The 15,530-nt window shown below is 43.5% G+C and overlaps 1 protein-coding gene across 1 annotated transcript in view; it reads right to left on the bottom strand.

Moving 5' to 3' along the window:
* Positions 1-628: 628 nt before the first annotated feature.
* Positions 629-15,530, bottom strand: part of Clmp (CXADR like membrane protein) — a 99,791-nt gene continuing 84,889 nt past the window's right edge. Inside the window, exons 4-8 of the mRNA XM_055622384.1 lie at positions 12,535-12,736; positions 11,459-11,626; positions 9,606-9,728; positions 3,821-3,962; positions 629-2,886 (exon numbers count right to left, since the gene is read on the bottom strand). Coding sequence (XP_055478359.1) covers positions 2,586-2,886; positions 3,821-3,962; positions 9,606-9,728; positions 11,459-11,626; positions 12,535-12,736 — 936 coding nt within the window. The 3' untranslated portion in view covers positions 629-2,585. The remainder of the gene's footprint in view (positions 2,887-3,820; positions 3,963-9,605; positions 9,729-11,458; positions 11,627-12,534; positions 12,737-15,530) is intronic.

Below are 15,530 nucleotides of genomic sequence, written 5' to 3'. Positions count from 1 at the left end.
AGATGGCTTAGTTTGCAAAGTCAATGGACTAAGGTTTGAAGCCAGTCGTGGCTCTCACCTCACTTTATATTCCGCTCACACTGTCTTATTTGAGCCTGAGTGGCTGATGCTAAGGGGAGGGGCTCGCTCATCGCTAAGACTTCAGTGACTGATCAATCAGAATTTCTCAGCTCCTATTAGAATCTGTGTGTGTGTGTGTGTGTGTGTGTGTATTTATTATAGTTTTGCATTGGGATGAATTTCCAAAGTAATTTGGGTATTCAATGGTAGTAGTCTCAAACAACCCATTTAAATAACTGGAATTTTCTTTTCAGACAAAGGGGACTGATCCCTGCCCAGAAAGGAAACCGGAAGCTCAAAGGCAGGAAACAGTGAGAAAATTGCTATTGACGACACAGCTGCAGCCTTCCTTGTAAGCTTGTTTGGCGCAGGGACTCCAGGAATGAGAATTCTCAGAATTACACAGCAGAAGAGACATGTTGCCTGGATACCATCCTCTGAGCACAATAAAAATATAGTCAGAGGAAGGGGCTTTAAAATAAACCTTACAGTGAGATAAGAGTTTGTATAAGAAGCATTTCAAATATGCCTGATTCTCTCAAATGAAGAGGCATTCCTGTTATTCCCTCAATGTCTCTTTATTTCTACCTTTTTGAAAAGAAGACAAAACTCAGATTAGGACGGTCACTTTAGCATGCACAAAGCCCACCAAACGAGCCCGGACAACTTAATGCAAGCATCATTTCCTAGGCACTTTAGAAGGAAATGTATGTATATCCTGTGAGGACACCCTTATGCAAATTAAACGTAGGGATAAAAAGCCAGAGAAATGGGGCAATATTGAGCATCAACCTTTTTTTTTTTTTTTCCTGACAGCATCTGAGTCCTACTTCAGAGACTGCTTCTCACGGCAGCCACTGCCATGTCCTCAGCCCTGGTCAACAATGGGAAATGCTCCGCTCCATCCACTGTGACCAGCTGACTTTGCATTGTTCCTTGACCAGCTAAGTCAGGTTTGGCAGCTTTGCCTAATCTTCAAAACTGTTTCAAAGACAAGTTATTTATCCTGGAATGGCTGTTTTGTTGTTGTTTTCTTTAATTTTTAAATTTCTTGGGTACCTTTCTTCTCCCGTGTGTGAGTTGTTTTGATAGTTTTGCTGGTGAATTTTTTTTTCCTGCTAATTCTTTCCCAAATGCCAACAACGAAAATGTTAACAGACATTAGCTGAGCTCTCTCCCACCACCCACTTGTTTTTTTTTTTTTTTCATCACCTGCTCCCAAATGGTAGTTTGCGCTCCTTCCAGCCCACAGCGACACTTTTTTTGGAGGCTAAGGCTGAGAAAGACATTGAGGATCCGGTTCAGCCTCTCAGTGGGGAGTGATAGGGGGATGGGTTTTCAATGCCCTTACGAAATGATCTCTGAAAATTTAAGGCCTAGAATCATCAAAAGTCCCACATTCACATCCTTCTGAAAATGAAAGAAATGGAGGAATCGCCAAGTTTGGGCCAGTATTAAATGTCCTTTGATCTATTAAGAGAGAGGTCTGATCTTCCTCACTATTTCAACCTGTCTTGAAATTCTGGTTTCACATATTCAGGAAGAGGAGCAGGAAGTGGTTTGCAAGGGCATCTTTTGACATCCCTGAGAGACTTTCTCTAGTGGACTCTGTCCCTAAGGACATTAACTAAGTGGCTTGTAGTATTTGTTTCTTCTAGAAACATCCAGCAGAGAAGTCTTTAGTGGAGTCAGATTTGAGCCGCAACTGCCCCAGGATATACTTCTGATATCTGTTAGCGATCCTCTGAACATCAATATGGAAAGCTCTTCACAGAATCATGTCCCATTTCGGTCTGACTCCTTCCTTAACTATTATTTTAGGGTTACATGGAAACAGGAAGATTGGTTGAGGATAAAGTAAGAGAAAATCGCTTTTCTCTTTCTCCCCCTATTTCAAATCCTTCCCAAATTAATGTTCAAACCGTATGACACACAAAGTCAAGGTAGAAAAAAATGTGTTTCCTCCTTTTTTTTTTTTTTTTTTTTTTGTTATGTGAGTTTTTTCTTTTTTTTTTTTTTCTTTTTTTTTAATGTGAGTTTCTTAGACGCAGTTCTCCCAGTACATGTTGCAGATAGGTATATTATAAGGCGTGGGCTTCTGCTTTGACTATCTGAATAATCACGCTAATCCAATAAATTTGCAGAAATGAATAGAAGATTGATCTACGAGATTCCCGGTTTTTTTCCTGACTGCGGTGACTTGCAACATCCTGGGTAAGATGTTTCAGGCATACGCAGCGACCTCACCTTTCTCTTGTTTTCACAAGTTCTGGTCAGCAAAATGAATTTGGGGCCCTCCTCCCCTCCGGCCTGTCTGAAGGCACAGCGAGGTACCTTTAGAGAGGGAGAGTCAGCCGCTGTCCTTTATGCTCGTTTGCTGTCCTCTAAGGAAGGTGCTCATCAGAACTGGTCCGTGCCATTAAGTGAGATCTGGCTTGAGGGGCTTGTGCGGCTGGTGAACGAGCTCCAATGGCTAGGCTAAGATCCTGACTTCTGGAAAAAGCGTAAGTTAAGTCCTCTCTACGTCAGACAGTTTGGAAGGCTTTGCTCTGGCTGGGGATTGTGCTGAGTGTGGTTTCTGCTTTGGTCAGGGTCGTATGATGGACTTTCTTTGGTTCAGGGCCTCTCACTTCCGGTCCTATTAGGCTGTATGTCTGGGAAGCCAGGGCCGGCTGCGGGGCCGCCTCACTCGACAGTGTCCTCTGGCTTCTTGAGGCACTATTCCCTGTGGAGCGGGTGGAGGAAGAGCCAGAGCGGGAGCTCCTGGAGCCTGAGGAGGAGGAGCTGGGCTTCACCAACCGGGCCCTGGGGGCTTCGGCGTCTTCTCTGGAAGGGAAAAAGAAACTTTAGTATTGCCAGGTGTGTGGTGACTCGCGTTAAAGTTACTTCCTCCTGAGAATCTTCAATAAATTCCTCAAGCCATAAACCCCCAAGGCAGCCAGTTAAGGAACTGAGCACTTCCTTGTTTGCTAAGACTTAATGCTCAGTGTAGGAAAACGTTTGTTGTGTGACCCAGAGGTCCAGCCAGTTGCACTCGGAGACAGCTCAGTATGAAATGGTCTGGATAGAACTGCCTTGATTTGGGGGGGGGGGGGGGGGGGGGGGGGGGGGGGGTCTGTGTGCTTAAATCTTTTCATGTTCTGTGGGCTATACCATCCTTTATTATTTACCCTTTTTATGTGGAAATGAGTCAGAGGTAAACTGAGAATTACACTCCTTGATTGTTAGCTAGACACAAGCCAGGGTTATCTGGAAAGAGGGAACCTCAGCTGAGAAAATGTCTCCATCCGACTGGCCTCTTGGCAAGTCTGCAGGGCAGTTTCTGGATTAATGATGGATGTCTGAGGGTACAGCTCACTGTGGGTGGTACCATGTCTGGGCTGGGTGATGCCTGGTTATATTAGAAATCGGGCTGAGCAAGCTATGAGAAGCAAGCCAGTGAGCAGCATCTCTCGGTGGCCTCTGCTTCATCTGTCACCCCCGGGCTCCTGCCTCGAGTTCCCTCCCTGACTTCCCTCTGGAATGGGCTGTAAGCTAAGGGGAAATAAACCTTTTTCTCCCCAAGCTTTTGGCCATGGTGTTTTATCATAGCAACAGAAAACAAGCCAGGACAAGGATAGTTTCACAATGAAGTGAGTCACTCATTCTGTCCTTAGACTGGAATTTCTCTTTTGAAGAGATTAATAGCACAAAGGGAACAGGGATATTTATATTGACCAGTTACTATGGAATAGGCCTGTAAAGAAGCAGGGAAGCTTACCGAATTTCATTAGGTCTGTCTTCTTCTTCATACCTCTCTTTGCTTTTCCTTCGGATTAGCAGCCATATCAATAGGAAAATGAGCAGGGCTCCAGCCACGATGCCCGTCACTGCTCCTGCAATCATGCCAATGCTTTGCACATCTGTTTCCTCGGAAGCACAGACAGAAGTAAAGTCAAACATAAGCAAAGACAGAAGCCCACACCTGCGACCCTCTCACTTTATACTTAGTTGGCTCGGATTTTAGTGACTAAGTTTGGCTTGGTTTACATGATAAAATGTACTGAGGGAGTTGCTGTGTCATGATAAAAAAATGTTTTCACCCCCTAACAGGATACCTCTGTGCAATCTTCTAGCACCGCCCACTCCCCTTTCTCTAACTTCCCTTTTCTACTGGCAAAATAAAAAAAGAATACAATTCTGTGTGTGACTGTTGGTGGCTCTCAAACTCAGAACGCCAGGTAAAATTAGATTTGCACATTAATAACATATGCCCTCATTTGGATATGACATATGCTAAATATTTATTATTAAGTGCCACCTTAATATGGTGAAAAGATCGATAAGAGCTCTTTTGTTTTTGAGTTTGCACTCCACAAGAGTGAAAAGCATTAAAGAATAGATCCAAATATTTTCAGACGGTAGATATATGAGGGCAAAAGTGGGTGACTGGCAAATTGGAAGGAGACTAGAGAAAGGTTTCAATTTGGGCAGGCAGGACTCCAATCGAAGTGTCTGAGTTGAAATACAGACGACTGGGCTGTCTTGTGAACTAGAGATAAAGTGCTCACTCAGGCAGAAGGTATAGTGTGGGTGTGATGAGTGTGAGTAGGGAAAGCACAGGGAGATGAGGTGACAGGAAGGGACCAGTTCCCATGGAGCCTAAGAGGCCACACAATCATTTTATTATAGAGGCAATAAAAGTTACATGGTTCACATGACATTTACGAAAGCACACTGTAGCTGTTCTGGGAGAAATGGAGTGTTTCATGGGGAGGAAGGAAGCAAGAATGTGTGTTAGGATGCTTCCCACAGTGCCAGCTGGAGATGACGGTGAGTGGGCTAGGCTGGACCTAATGTGCAGGGAAGCAGGTTCAAAGATACAGCTTCTGTTTTGAAAGTGTTGTCAACAGAAAATGGTTTGTTCTTTCTTGTCCTGCTACATGGCCTGTTTATATATATATATATATATTTTTTTTTTTTTTTTTTTTGCTTTGTGTTTTTTTTTGTTTGGTTGGTTGTTTTTTGTTTTTTTGAGACAGAGTTTCTCTGTATAACAGAGCCCTGGCTGTGCTGGACTCACTTACTTTGTGGACCAGGCTGGCTCCGAACTCAAAAAAGATCTGCCTGCCTCTGCCTCACAAGTGCTAGAATTAAAGGTATGTGCTACCATTGCCCAGCTTACTATAACAATTTACCTTTAATCTTATTTCCCCCTGAGATAGGGTCTTGGGTGGCCTTGAACTCACTATGTAGACCAGGCTGTCCTCACATTTACAGAAATGCTTTTGCTTCTGCCTCCCTAGTGTTGAGGTTAAAGGTGTGCACCACCATGCCTGGGTTTTTTTGTTGTGTTTTTTGTTTGTTTGTTTGTTTTGTTTTTTGGTTTGTTTGTTTTTCAAAACAGGGTTTCTCTGTGTAGTCCTAGCTGTCCTGGAACTTGCTCTGTAGACCAGACTGGCCTCAAATTCAGATATTCAACTGCCTGTCTCCTGAGTTCTGGGACTAAAGGTGTGTACAATCACAACCTGCTCAAAACAAAACAAACAAACAAAATATATAGTTTTTTTTGAGATAAGATTTCTATGTGTTTAGCCCTGGCTGTCTGGGACTCACTTAGTAGACCAGGCTTGTCTCAAACTCACAGAGACCTGTCTGTCTCTGCCTCCAGAGTACTGGGATCAAAGGTGTGAGCCACCATGACTGGTTCAAAACAAATATTTTCAAAAGAAATGGGACTTTAGATATTGTTAAATTTTTGAAAGGCTGGGGTTTATCTTATTTTATCATTACACTGTTATTTTCTATGTGTGTATACCTTTGTAAGTGTGTGTACAGGTCAGAGGATGACTTGCATGAGTCTGTTCTCTCCTTCCATCATGTAGATTCCTGCCGTCAAATTAAGGCCATCAGGCTAGGCAGAAAACACCTACTGCTGAGTCATCTCACTGACTTTGGGTTTTATTTTATGTGAACAAAAGTCCAGGAATGTTATTTTTCTTGTAGCCAATATGAAATCCGAATGGATTTTATCTACTAAGAGAAACTGAAGTTGTTTTTACTTCTTCACAATTAAAATAACATTTATCAATTTCCAAGTATATTTGCATACTTTCGGAAAATCTGTAAAGGATAAATTCACAGGAATTTATCCTGGATATAATGGAAGGCATTTTTTGGTCTAAAGTTAAATAGAATAAATAACAGGCATGGTGACACATGCCTATAATCCTAGCACTTAGGAGGCAAAGGCAGAGGCAGAAGAATTGCTGTGGTTTTAAAGCCATGCTTGGTTGGCTATATCGAAAGTCTATTGAAGCCCTGGGCTACGCAGTGAGATCCAGACTCAATAATAAGCAGTATATATATATTAATGCAATATACTAATAGGATGGATTAGTAATTGAGGCACACTTGTCCAACAAAACCCTGCAGAACAACGAGAATGTCCAGGTGGTGGGAAACACTGTAATTTCAGCATTTGGGAAGTTGAGGCAGGGGAATTTCTGAGTTTGAAGCCAGTATGGCTTTCTAGCAAAGTTCAGCTACATAGGAAGTCTCTGCCTCAGAAAGGTAAAAACAAAGGGCTGAGGATGGAACTCAGGGGGAGGCTCCTTGTTCAGAATGTTCCAGGCTCTGGGCTCTATCTCCCCACATGCTCAGAAAAGCTCCTCACAAACTCAGAAAACCTCAATGCCAGCGAACATCCTACAGCTACAAGCAAAAACGAAACAAGGAAGAATTTTAACAATACAATGAGGTGGAGAAGAAGTCAGCATAAACGGAATTTCACTTGGCATCTAGAGCTCAGTTAGAATCTGACCCTTAGAGACAGCAGGAGGCTATGATGGTCTATGACCTTGATGCCATTTACAAGGCCACACCCACTTGACCTTCTGCCAGAAGCATACTCAGGGTGTATGTGCTCTTCTTTGAAATTTCACTACACTATATTTTCTCTTCCCAGATCTACAGATAATAATAAAAGGTGCTGGAATTTATACTATGGCTAAGAATACAAAAATTCTTGTTTTTTTCCCCCCATTGTTACTGTATTTAAAAAAAATATTTTTTTGAGGCAGGGTTTCATGTAGCCTAGACTGGCTTCAGGTTTTTTTATGTAAGAGAATGACATTGAACCCCTGCTTTTTCTGCCTCCACCTCCGAAGCACTGGGATTATAGGTATGAACCACTAGGCCCAGCTAGCTGTTGTTTCAGTACAGCAATAATGATTTCCAGTAATGGTATTATTGTTTGCAGATGTTTGTGTGTGCATACCTGTGCGTGTGTGTGAGGGAGGGCCTTGATTTATAGCCCAGACTGACTTTGAGTCCATGATCCTGCTGACTTCGAGATTATCGGTATGAGCTTCCATACCCAGTTTATACAAACTTTTTTTAAAAAAAAAATAATTTATTTATTCCAAGTTATTCCCTTTGTATCCCGGCTGTACTAACTTTTTTACTTTTACTAACGTGATGACTTCAAATAAAAAGGGTGGACATTCAACTGACAGGAAAGGCAGCTCCTGGTTTTTCTGTGAAGACCTTGTTAAATGTGTCGGACAACTGATACTTGAAAGGACGGAAGTACAGTGCTTGACCATATTTAACTCTGTGATATCAACTTGCAGACCTCTGTACAGCAGAAAGAGACCTGACCAGCTAAAGAGGTGACCGCAGAGATCACTGCCTGTGATTCTGTAGAACATTAACTATTTTGTTGCCGGCGCTAACAATCATCACAATCTCCAAGTTAAAGTGTCTCTGTCTCTAATCTAATGGCTCAGGTGCTCTTTGGACCAGTTTTAACATCTTATCAGCTCCTTCGTTAAGTAGTGAAGTAGGTTTTTTTTTTTTTGAGTTACATTTATTTATTTAGTGTGTGTGTGTGTGTGTGTGTGTGTGTGTGTGTGTTGCTGGGTATGTATGTGCCACTGTACCTCCATGTGAAGGGCACAGAACAACTAAAGGGAATTGGTTCTTTCCACCGTGTGAGCCCTGGACCTAGAACCATTAGGCCTGGTGCCAAAGAACCTTTAATCTGCTGAACCTTTTGCTGGGCCATGACTCACTTCTAGTAAATAAGACACAGACCTGATGGCATGTCACCTCTGGGGCTTTGGTTGTCCAAGATCACTGCAATTCTTAATTTTCAAGTCTCTAGATCTCAAAGGACTGTTTGCTTCAGGCTGTGTCTCACCAAGTAGCTCAGGCTGGCCTTGAACTCCCAGATCATGCTTTCTCAGGTGTTCAGTGTTTTCAGTTTTGCAGAGAGCCTATGTGAAGAAAGGAGGCCTCCACCCAGCAGCTTCAGGGAGCCATCTTAGAGGGCTAGCCCCTAGCATCCAGGTCTTTCTGTGTGTGCAGAGTGAACCTGACCTCCCAGCTAGGCCACTCGAGTTTCTGACTTACACAAATTGAGAGTCAAAAAGTTTGAAGTCACTAAATTTGGAGTAATTTGTTCCACAGAAATACATACAAGTATTCAGGTTGGTTTTTGTTTGTTTGTTTGTTTGTTTGTTTTTGTTTTTTAAACCAATGTTTAGAAGTCCCCAAGATCAAAGTACTATGTCTGCACCATTGAAGATATTTTGGTAGGCTGTCATGTTGTGGCACTAGAGCTGGTTAAGACTATTGATTGCTTTTCTCTATTGGCAACTTATTTATTTACTTTGCTTTTTTTTTTGGTTTTTGTTTTTGAGACAGGGTTTCACTGTGTAGCCCTGGATGTCCTGGAACTCACTATGTAGAACAGGCTGGCCTCAAACTCAGAGATCCATCTGCCTCTGCCTCCTGAATGCTGGGATTAAATGAGTGTACCACCACACCTGACTCTTTCCTTTCCTTTAAAAAATTACTTTTTTAAAGCAAAATGTTATTACCAGTGGCCCAAGTTGGCACATCAAATTCACTATCCCCCTGTCTCTAGTGCTAGGATTACAGAACGCATCAAAATACCTGACCCCACTCTTTTGTCTTAATGTTGGTTTTCTGAGACAGAGTTTTATGTAGCTTTGATTAGCTCTAAACTTCTTGTGTGAAGTGGGGGATGACCTTCTAAACTTGGGGATTATCTGTCTATTTCTAACCTCAGGTGGGTCTGCGTGCCTGCCTGTCTGCCTTGTCTCTCTCTCTCTCTCTCTCTCTCTCTCTGTGTGTGTGTGTGTGTGTGTGTACAGGAGGGAGGTGCTGGAGTCCTACTGAGGGAACCATCTATGCTATGCAGGTGTTATACCACTGGACTAAATTCCTAGCTCCATAGTTCAGTTCTAGTCCAGAGAGCTGGCTAATTCCCATTGCCAACTACGCACCCAGACAAAATCGTTGAATGGTCTTCCTGGAAATAAAGACTTTGACCTTGGCCTTACATTTACTCATGATCAAAACATCTTATACTATACTGCAATGTAACAAAGAAAAAGTTTTAATGAAACAACAACAACAAAAAAATGTCACCTTTGGAAAGTTGGGGGTTTGGCCCAGTGGCAGAATGCCGGCTAGTCGGCTAACGGTTCTGAGTTTTTATCCCCGACATAAAAGAAAGACACCCCTGAGATACTCACACTGTACGGTCACTCGTACCACGCAGCTCTCCTTGCCGGCCTCGTTGCCTGCTGTGCACTGGTAGAGCCCGGAGGAGGCCATGGTGAGATTCTGCAGCAGCACCCGGCCAGGGTTATTGTAATCTATAGAAGCAGAAGGCAGAATGGTAAATCCCCGGCACGGACTACCCTGTTTACTGCCGGGCATCGCAGACCTGTGATGTCGAACAGTTTAATGGGGATGGAATGGCAGAAAAGATCCTGTTTTGGAGAGCAGAAAATAAGTAAATATTGTTTTAAATTATTGCGCACCCCCAAGAGTTACAAAAGATTGGGAACAAAGGCCTTGTGGCTATCTGAGAGATTGAGGCATGACATTGCCTGTCATGGTCCTAACTGGGGGTACAGAATGAGTTCAAGGCTATCTGGGTAACTTCCTGAAATTCTATGAAGGAGTCTGTATGTGTGTGTATAAGGCCCTCTGGCTAATCCCAAGTGCAGAGCCAAAAGAGAGAGAGAGAAAAAGAGAAAGAGAAAGAGAAAGATGGGAGAACATTCAGTGGATACTAAACTAGTTAATTTAGATAATTTATGTGGTCCATTTTCCCCAACTTTCTCACTTTTATTTTTGTGCCATTTGAAAAAAGAAGTGGGTTTTGTTGTTTGAGTTTACAGATTAAAAAAACGAAATTCAAGGAGTTTGACAGCAACCCAGTCATGTCGGTAAGTCCTTACAATCTCAGCCCTTGGGAGACAGAAGCAGAATCATCCAGAGTTCAAGACCAGCCTTGGCTGTGCAGCAAATTCTATGCCAGCCTGGGATTCATGACACCCTGTCTCAAAAAACAAGCAATAACAAGAGAGGGCCACACTGGGCATGGTGGTAGCATATGCTTATAATCCCAGCACTTGAGAGGTGGAAGTTCAAAGATCAGTTGTTCAAGGCCAGTCTGGACTACATAAGACCCTACATTTGAGGTACCAGAATGGCAGAGTGGTTAAGGGGTTGGACTTAAGACCCTACATTTGATCTTGGCCAAAAGGTTGAGAATAGACCTGTGCTGGTTAGCTTTTAATTGTCAAGTTATTACTCCTGGGATGAGGGAACCCCAACCAAGTAATATTCCGGATTAGATCGGCCTCTGGGCATGTCTGTAAAAGATTGTCTTGATTGATGATTGATGTGGGAGGAGGGCTCAGGTTACTGTGGGTGGCAACATCCCTAGGCAAGAGGGTCCAGGCTCTATAAGAAAGCTAGCTGAGCGAGAAAGAGAGATGGTAAGTAGAGTTCATGAATAGTTCCTGCCTCCAGTTCTTGCCTTGCCTTCCTGTCTGAGTTCTCTCAAAGATGGACTATGGGGCTTGAGAGATGGCTCAGAGGTTAAGAGCACTGGCTGCTCTTGCAGAGGTCCTGAGTTCAATTCCCAGCAACCACATGGTGGCTCACAACCATCTACAATGAGATCTGATGCCCTCTTCTGGCATGCAGGTGTGCATGCAGGTAGAACACTCATACATAAGAAAAATAAATAAATCTTAAAAAAAAAAAAATAGACTGTGACCTGGGAGGGTAAGATGACATTATCCCTTTCCTCTTGAAGATGCTTTATCACAACAGTGTTTTATCACTTCAGCAGAAACACAAACTACGACATAATGCTTTATGAGACCCTGCCTCAAAAAATGAAGACCCCAAATCAAACCAAACCGGAACAAAACAAGCCAACAATTGTGCTCGCGCATGCACACACATGCACACGCACAGAGTCAGCAGCATGGTCGAGGCATCTGGTGAGCTTCTGGCAGGCTCATTCAGCATTCATGGACACTGTACTAGATTTTTGGCTCAGAAGCTTGACGGGGAGATGACTTACCAATTCTCGATCTGGGTGGCAGGTGCTCATCCTCTCCCTCCTTCTCCCGGATTCGCTGCCAGTAATATACAATGGGCTTCGTCCCAGAGGCAGACTCACACTGCAGCGTGAGGTCGCTCCCCTCCGTCAGCTCTCCTTCCAGCTCACACCTGGGCTTGGATGGTCTCACTGGAGAAAAAGTTTTCAACACTAATCATTCGGAGAGTCTCCAAACCCCAGGTTCTGTGGAAGAACTATAACCCCCTCAGCTGTTGATTCAGCCATCCGTCATGCCTGACTTCAGTTTTTAGTAGAAAATCTAGCTATGCTTCACTTCCTGAAGCCTGATCACCCTCTCCTCTGGTTCCTTCCCGGCCCCAACACACACACACACACACACACACACACACACACACCGAGCTGCTACCAGCAGACATTGCTATTTATGGGAAATTTTAAGAAAGTTAAAAATATAACTTTACTGATATTGACACAAGGAAAGAAGATCCGTAGTTTGGAAGTAATTTTCAAATATTTACAGGAAATTATTCAAGTATTAGATGGTGTTTAAATTTTATAATGAACTACCATGGGGGGAAAATCATATTAATGATCCTGGAGTTCTGAGTTCAGCAATGGAAAGAGAGAAGTGACCCCTGAAAGTTGTCCTCTGACCTTTGCGTGAGGGCTATGGCTATACACATGCGGGCATGCACACACACACACACACACACACACATACACATTAAATAAGGCTAAATAAGAAATTTATAATTGTATTTTCTTTTCTCATTATGGCTAAAATCTAGAACATAAATATTTCTTTGTGGTGATGCCCAAGTGCACTCTATAAGAATTACATAGGTGCTTTTACCATTTGCAGCTGGCTATGTCTCACAGACACTCCTTAAGATGCAGGCATTTTGCCGGGTAACGGTAGCGCACGTCTTTAATCCCAGCACTCAGGAGGCAGAGGCAGGTTGGATCTCTACAGAGTGAGTTTGAGGACAGCCAGGGCTACACAAAGAAACCCTGTCTCAAAAAGCAAACAAAACAAAAGAAAAGATGCAGGCACTTATCTTGGAGTCCTGCCTTACCTAACACTTTTAGGATGACGTGGCTCCAGACATAGCGTCCTGAATTCTTCACCTTGCAGGTGTATCTGCCCTCATCACTGGGTTTCAGAGGCTCGATCTGCAGGGAGGCATCCCCCGCCAGGAAGTTGGAAGCGAAGGCCACTCGGCCCTTCTGTTCCTCAGTCAGGTTATTGTAGACATGGCGACTGGAGTAGGTGATAACCTGGGGAGACAGAGGCAGAGTCAAGGGGTGGGACTCTTGACTTTCTCCTTTGGCTGTCAAGATGACAGAAGGTCAGGTGTGGTCCAGCAGGGGGGAGCCCGAGGAAGTAGGATCATAGCTTCCAGGCCAGGCTGGACCTCCCTCTGTAGACCACTCCAGTCTCAAACTCCTAGAGATCCATGTGCCCTTACCTGCAGAGCGCTGGGGCTAAAGGCGTGCACCCCACGCCTGGTCTGTGCAGCACTCATTTTAAAAGTACTAGCTACTTCATTAAACACTCAGAACGACTCTGTTTTGAGTTGCTTGGTTGTGGACAGCGACGGGTATAGTGGGCAGAGCGTTTCTGGAGGGGCACACAGCAGACAGCACCCGTGCTCGCTTCTGGGAGCTGAAGACAGAGGATCGGGAGGAGACGCGCCCTTCTGTAACCCTCTGCAGTTTTCTACCGCTTGAATGGGATCTCTTCAGGTTGCACTGCTCTCTGTTAGTTGCTTTGTCGTGCTATATTTCTCATCACGTAGCGCCCTCCCCCTACGACTGGTTATTAGCCCATTTCACCAACAAGCGGCAGAACATAGGTCTTTGTAGCCTCTGAGTTCATTTTTGTTGTTGCTGAGACAGGGTGTCTGACAGCGCACACTCTTAATCCCAGCACTGGGGCAGCAGAGGCAAGCAGATCTCTGAGTTTGAGGACAGCCAGAACTACACAGAAAAACCCTGTCTTGAAAAACTGACACACACACAGACACAGACAGAGTCAAAGAGAGATAGAGACTAGTTCAAACTGGCTTTGAGCTGTCTGTGAAGCTGAGGATGATCTTACCTTCTGTTTCTACCTTCCAAGTGTTCAGTTTAATCTTTGGGAGTTCCAGGCCAGCCTGCTCTACAGAGCAAGTATCAGGACAGCCAAGGCTACACAAAGAAACCCTGTCCCCAAAACAAAACAAAAAACAACTCCCCAAAACCTTTTTAATTTTATTTATTTTACGTGTGCACACATGTACGTGTGTATGTGTGTGTGTGTGTGTGTGTGTGTGTGTTTGTGTATACATTAGCATGTGGCAGTCAGAGGACAACCTATGGAAATCGATTCTCTCCTTTCTCCACATGAGTCCCCAGAATGGAGTCCAGATCACTAGGCTCATCACCTTTCCTAGCTGAGCTGTCTTTCCATTCAGTCCCAATAATGTTTTGTTCTTGCAAGAGTTGAGAATTAAAGCTGGGGAGTTGGTTCCGTTGGCAAAGAAGCTGCCACTCATATATGAGGACCCGAGGTCAACCTCAGCACTTACATAAGCGCAGGACATTATGCTGATGCCCTCCCCCCAAACACCCACCCGCATGAAAGGAGTAAATGAACAGATAAACAAACAAGTAAATAAATAAAAAATAAAAAAATTAAAAAAAAAATTGAAAATCCGGTCAAAGTGTCTGGAAAAGTTAAGGGTTAGAACTCAGGCCTGGCATTGAGGGTCCTTGTTTACCTCCCTCTTTTCCCTCACAAACATGTTGAACTGGAGAGGTGGCTCAGCAGTTGAAAGCACTGGCTTTTCACTTGGCTGTTCTTCCAAGGAATGTGGGTTCAATTCCCAGCACCCACGTGAAAGCTTACAACTGACTGTAACTCCAGTTCCAGGGGAACTGACACCCTCATGAAGATACACATGCTTCAAACATCAACCCATATAAAATAAATAAATCCTTTTTTTTTTAAAAAAAAAAAAAAGGACAAGTTACTTAGAAAAATCACTTTTCCTTTTGAAAAAAAAAAAAATGTGTGAGCTGGACATATTTGTTTTCCCAGTTAGGGAAAGCACATTTTAAATTTACCTAAGAGAAGAAAACAGTTTCTTGGTGGTCAGTGCCTTCTGCCCACCTGTCAGCCTGCAGCTCTTAACTCTTTCTCTAGGCCATCTTGGTTGTTGCCCTGTTACAAAGCTATGCAGATGGAGTTCACCAAAACCTCTGCCCTCCAACTGCAGCTCCGCCATCCTGTTTGGCATAAACACAGCAAACATGGAAGGATCGCTTTCCACTAGTAATGGAGAAGCCCCTCAGATGAGCAAAACCTACTTCTTGATTTCAATTAGAACTGAGTGAGATTAGCAACAAGAGGAGGATAAACACAGAATAAATTTCCTTGGGCTTGCTCAGAACATAGCAGGAAAAATGTGCCAGAAAACTTGGTGGTATTTGAATCTGAAAGATAAGCAGGCTAAATAAGGGATGAGAGGCAGGAAGAGAAGAGCATTCCAGACACAGGGAACAGGCCCATGGTATGCAGGAAAGCATATGGGGAATCTCCCAGGCACATTTCTGGACACAGCTGTTCTGAATCCTTTCACCCTAAGCACCTGACCCATCCCTAGCCACATGGTGCTGCTCTGCCACTCATCAAAGATGTTCCAAAAAAAAAAAAAAAAAAAAAAAAAATCCATCAATCTGGGTGTGGTGGCAGCACTTGCCTTTTAATCTCAGGACTTGGGACCCAGAGGCAATTGAATCTCTAAATCGGAGGCCATCCTGGTCTACAAAGCCCGTTCCAGGACCACCAGGGCTACACAAAGAAACCCTTTCTCAAACAACAACAAAACAAGCAAACAAACAAAAAACAAGCAAGCAAAAAACAAAGAGTCTCCCCCATCCATTAGTCTTTCCATTCTATCCATACTCCAGTTGTCTTCCAAACCTTTACTTCTTCTTTGAGAAAGATGTTTTCTTCTCTCTCTGCATTTTTTCAAGATCTTTCTTTCTTTCTTTCTTTCTTTCTTTCTTTCTTTCTTTCTTTCTTTCT

Source organism: Psammomys obesus, unplaced genomic scaffold (assembly GCF_907164565.1).
Source record: "Psammomys obesus unplaced genomic scaffold, mPsaObe1.curated_primary_1811, whole genome shotgun sequence".
NCBI lineage: Eukaryota > Metazoa > Chordata > Mammalia > Rodentia > Muridae > Psammomys > Psammomys obesus.
This window is presented reverse-complemented; position numbering and strand designations above follow the sequence as displayed.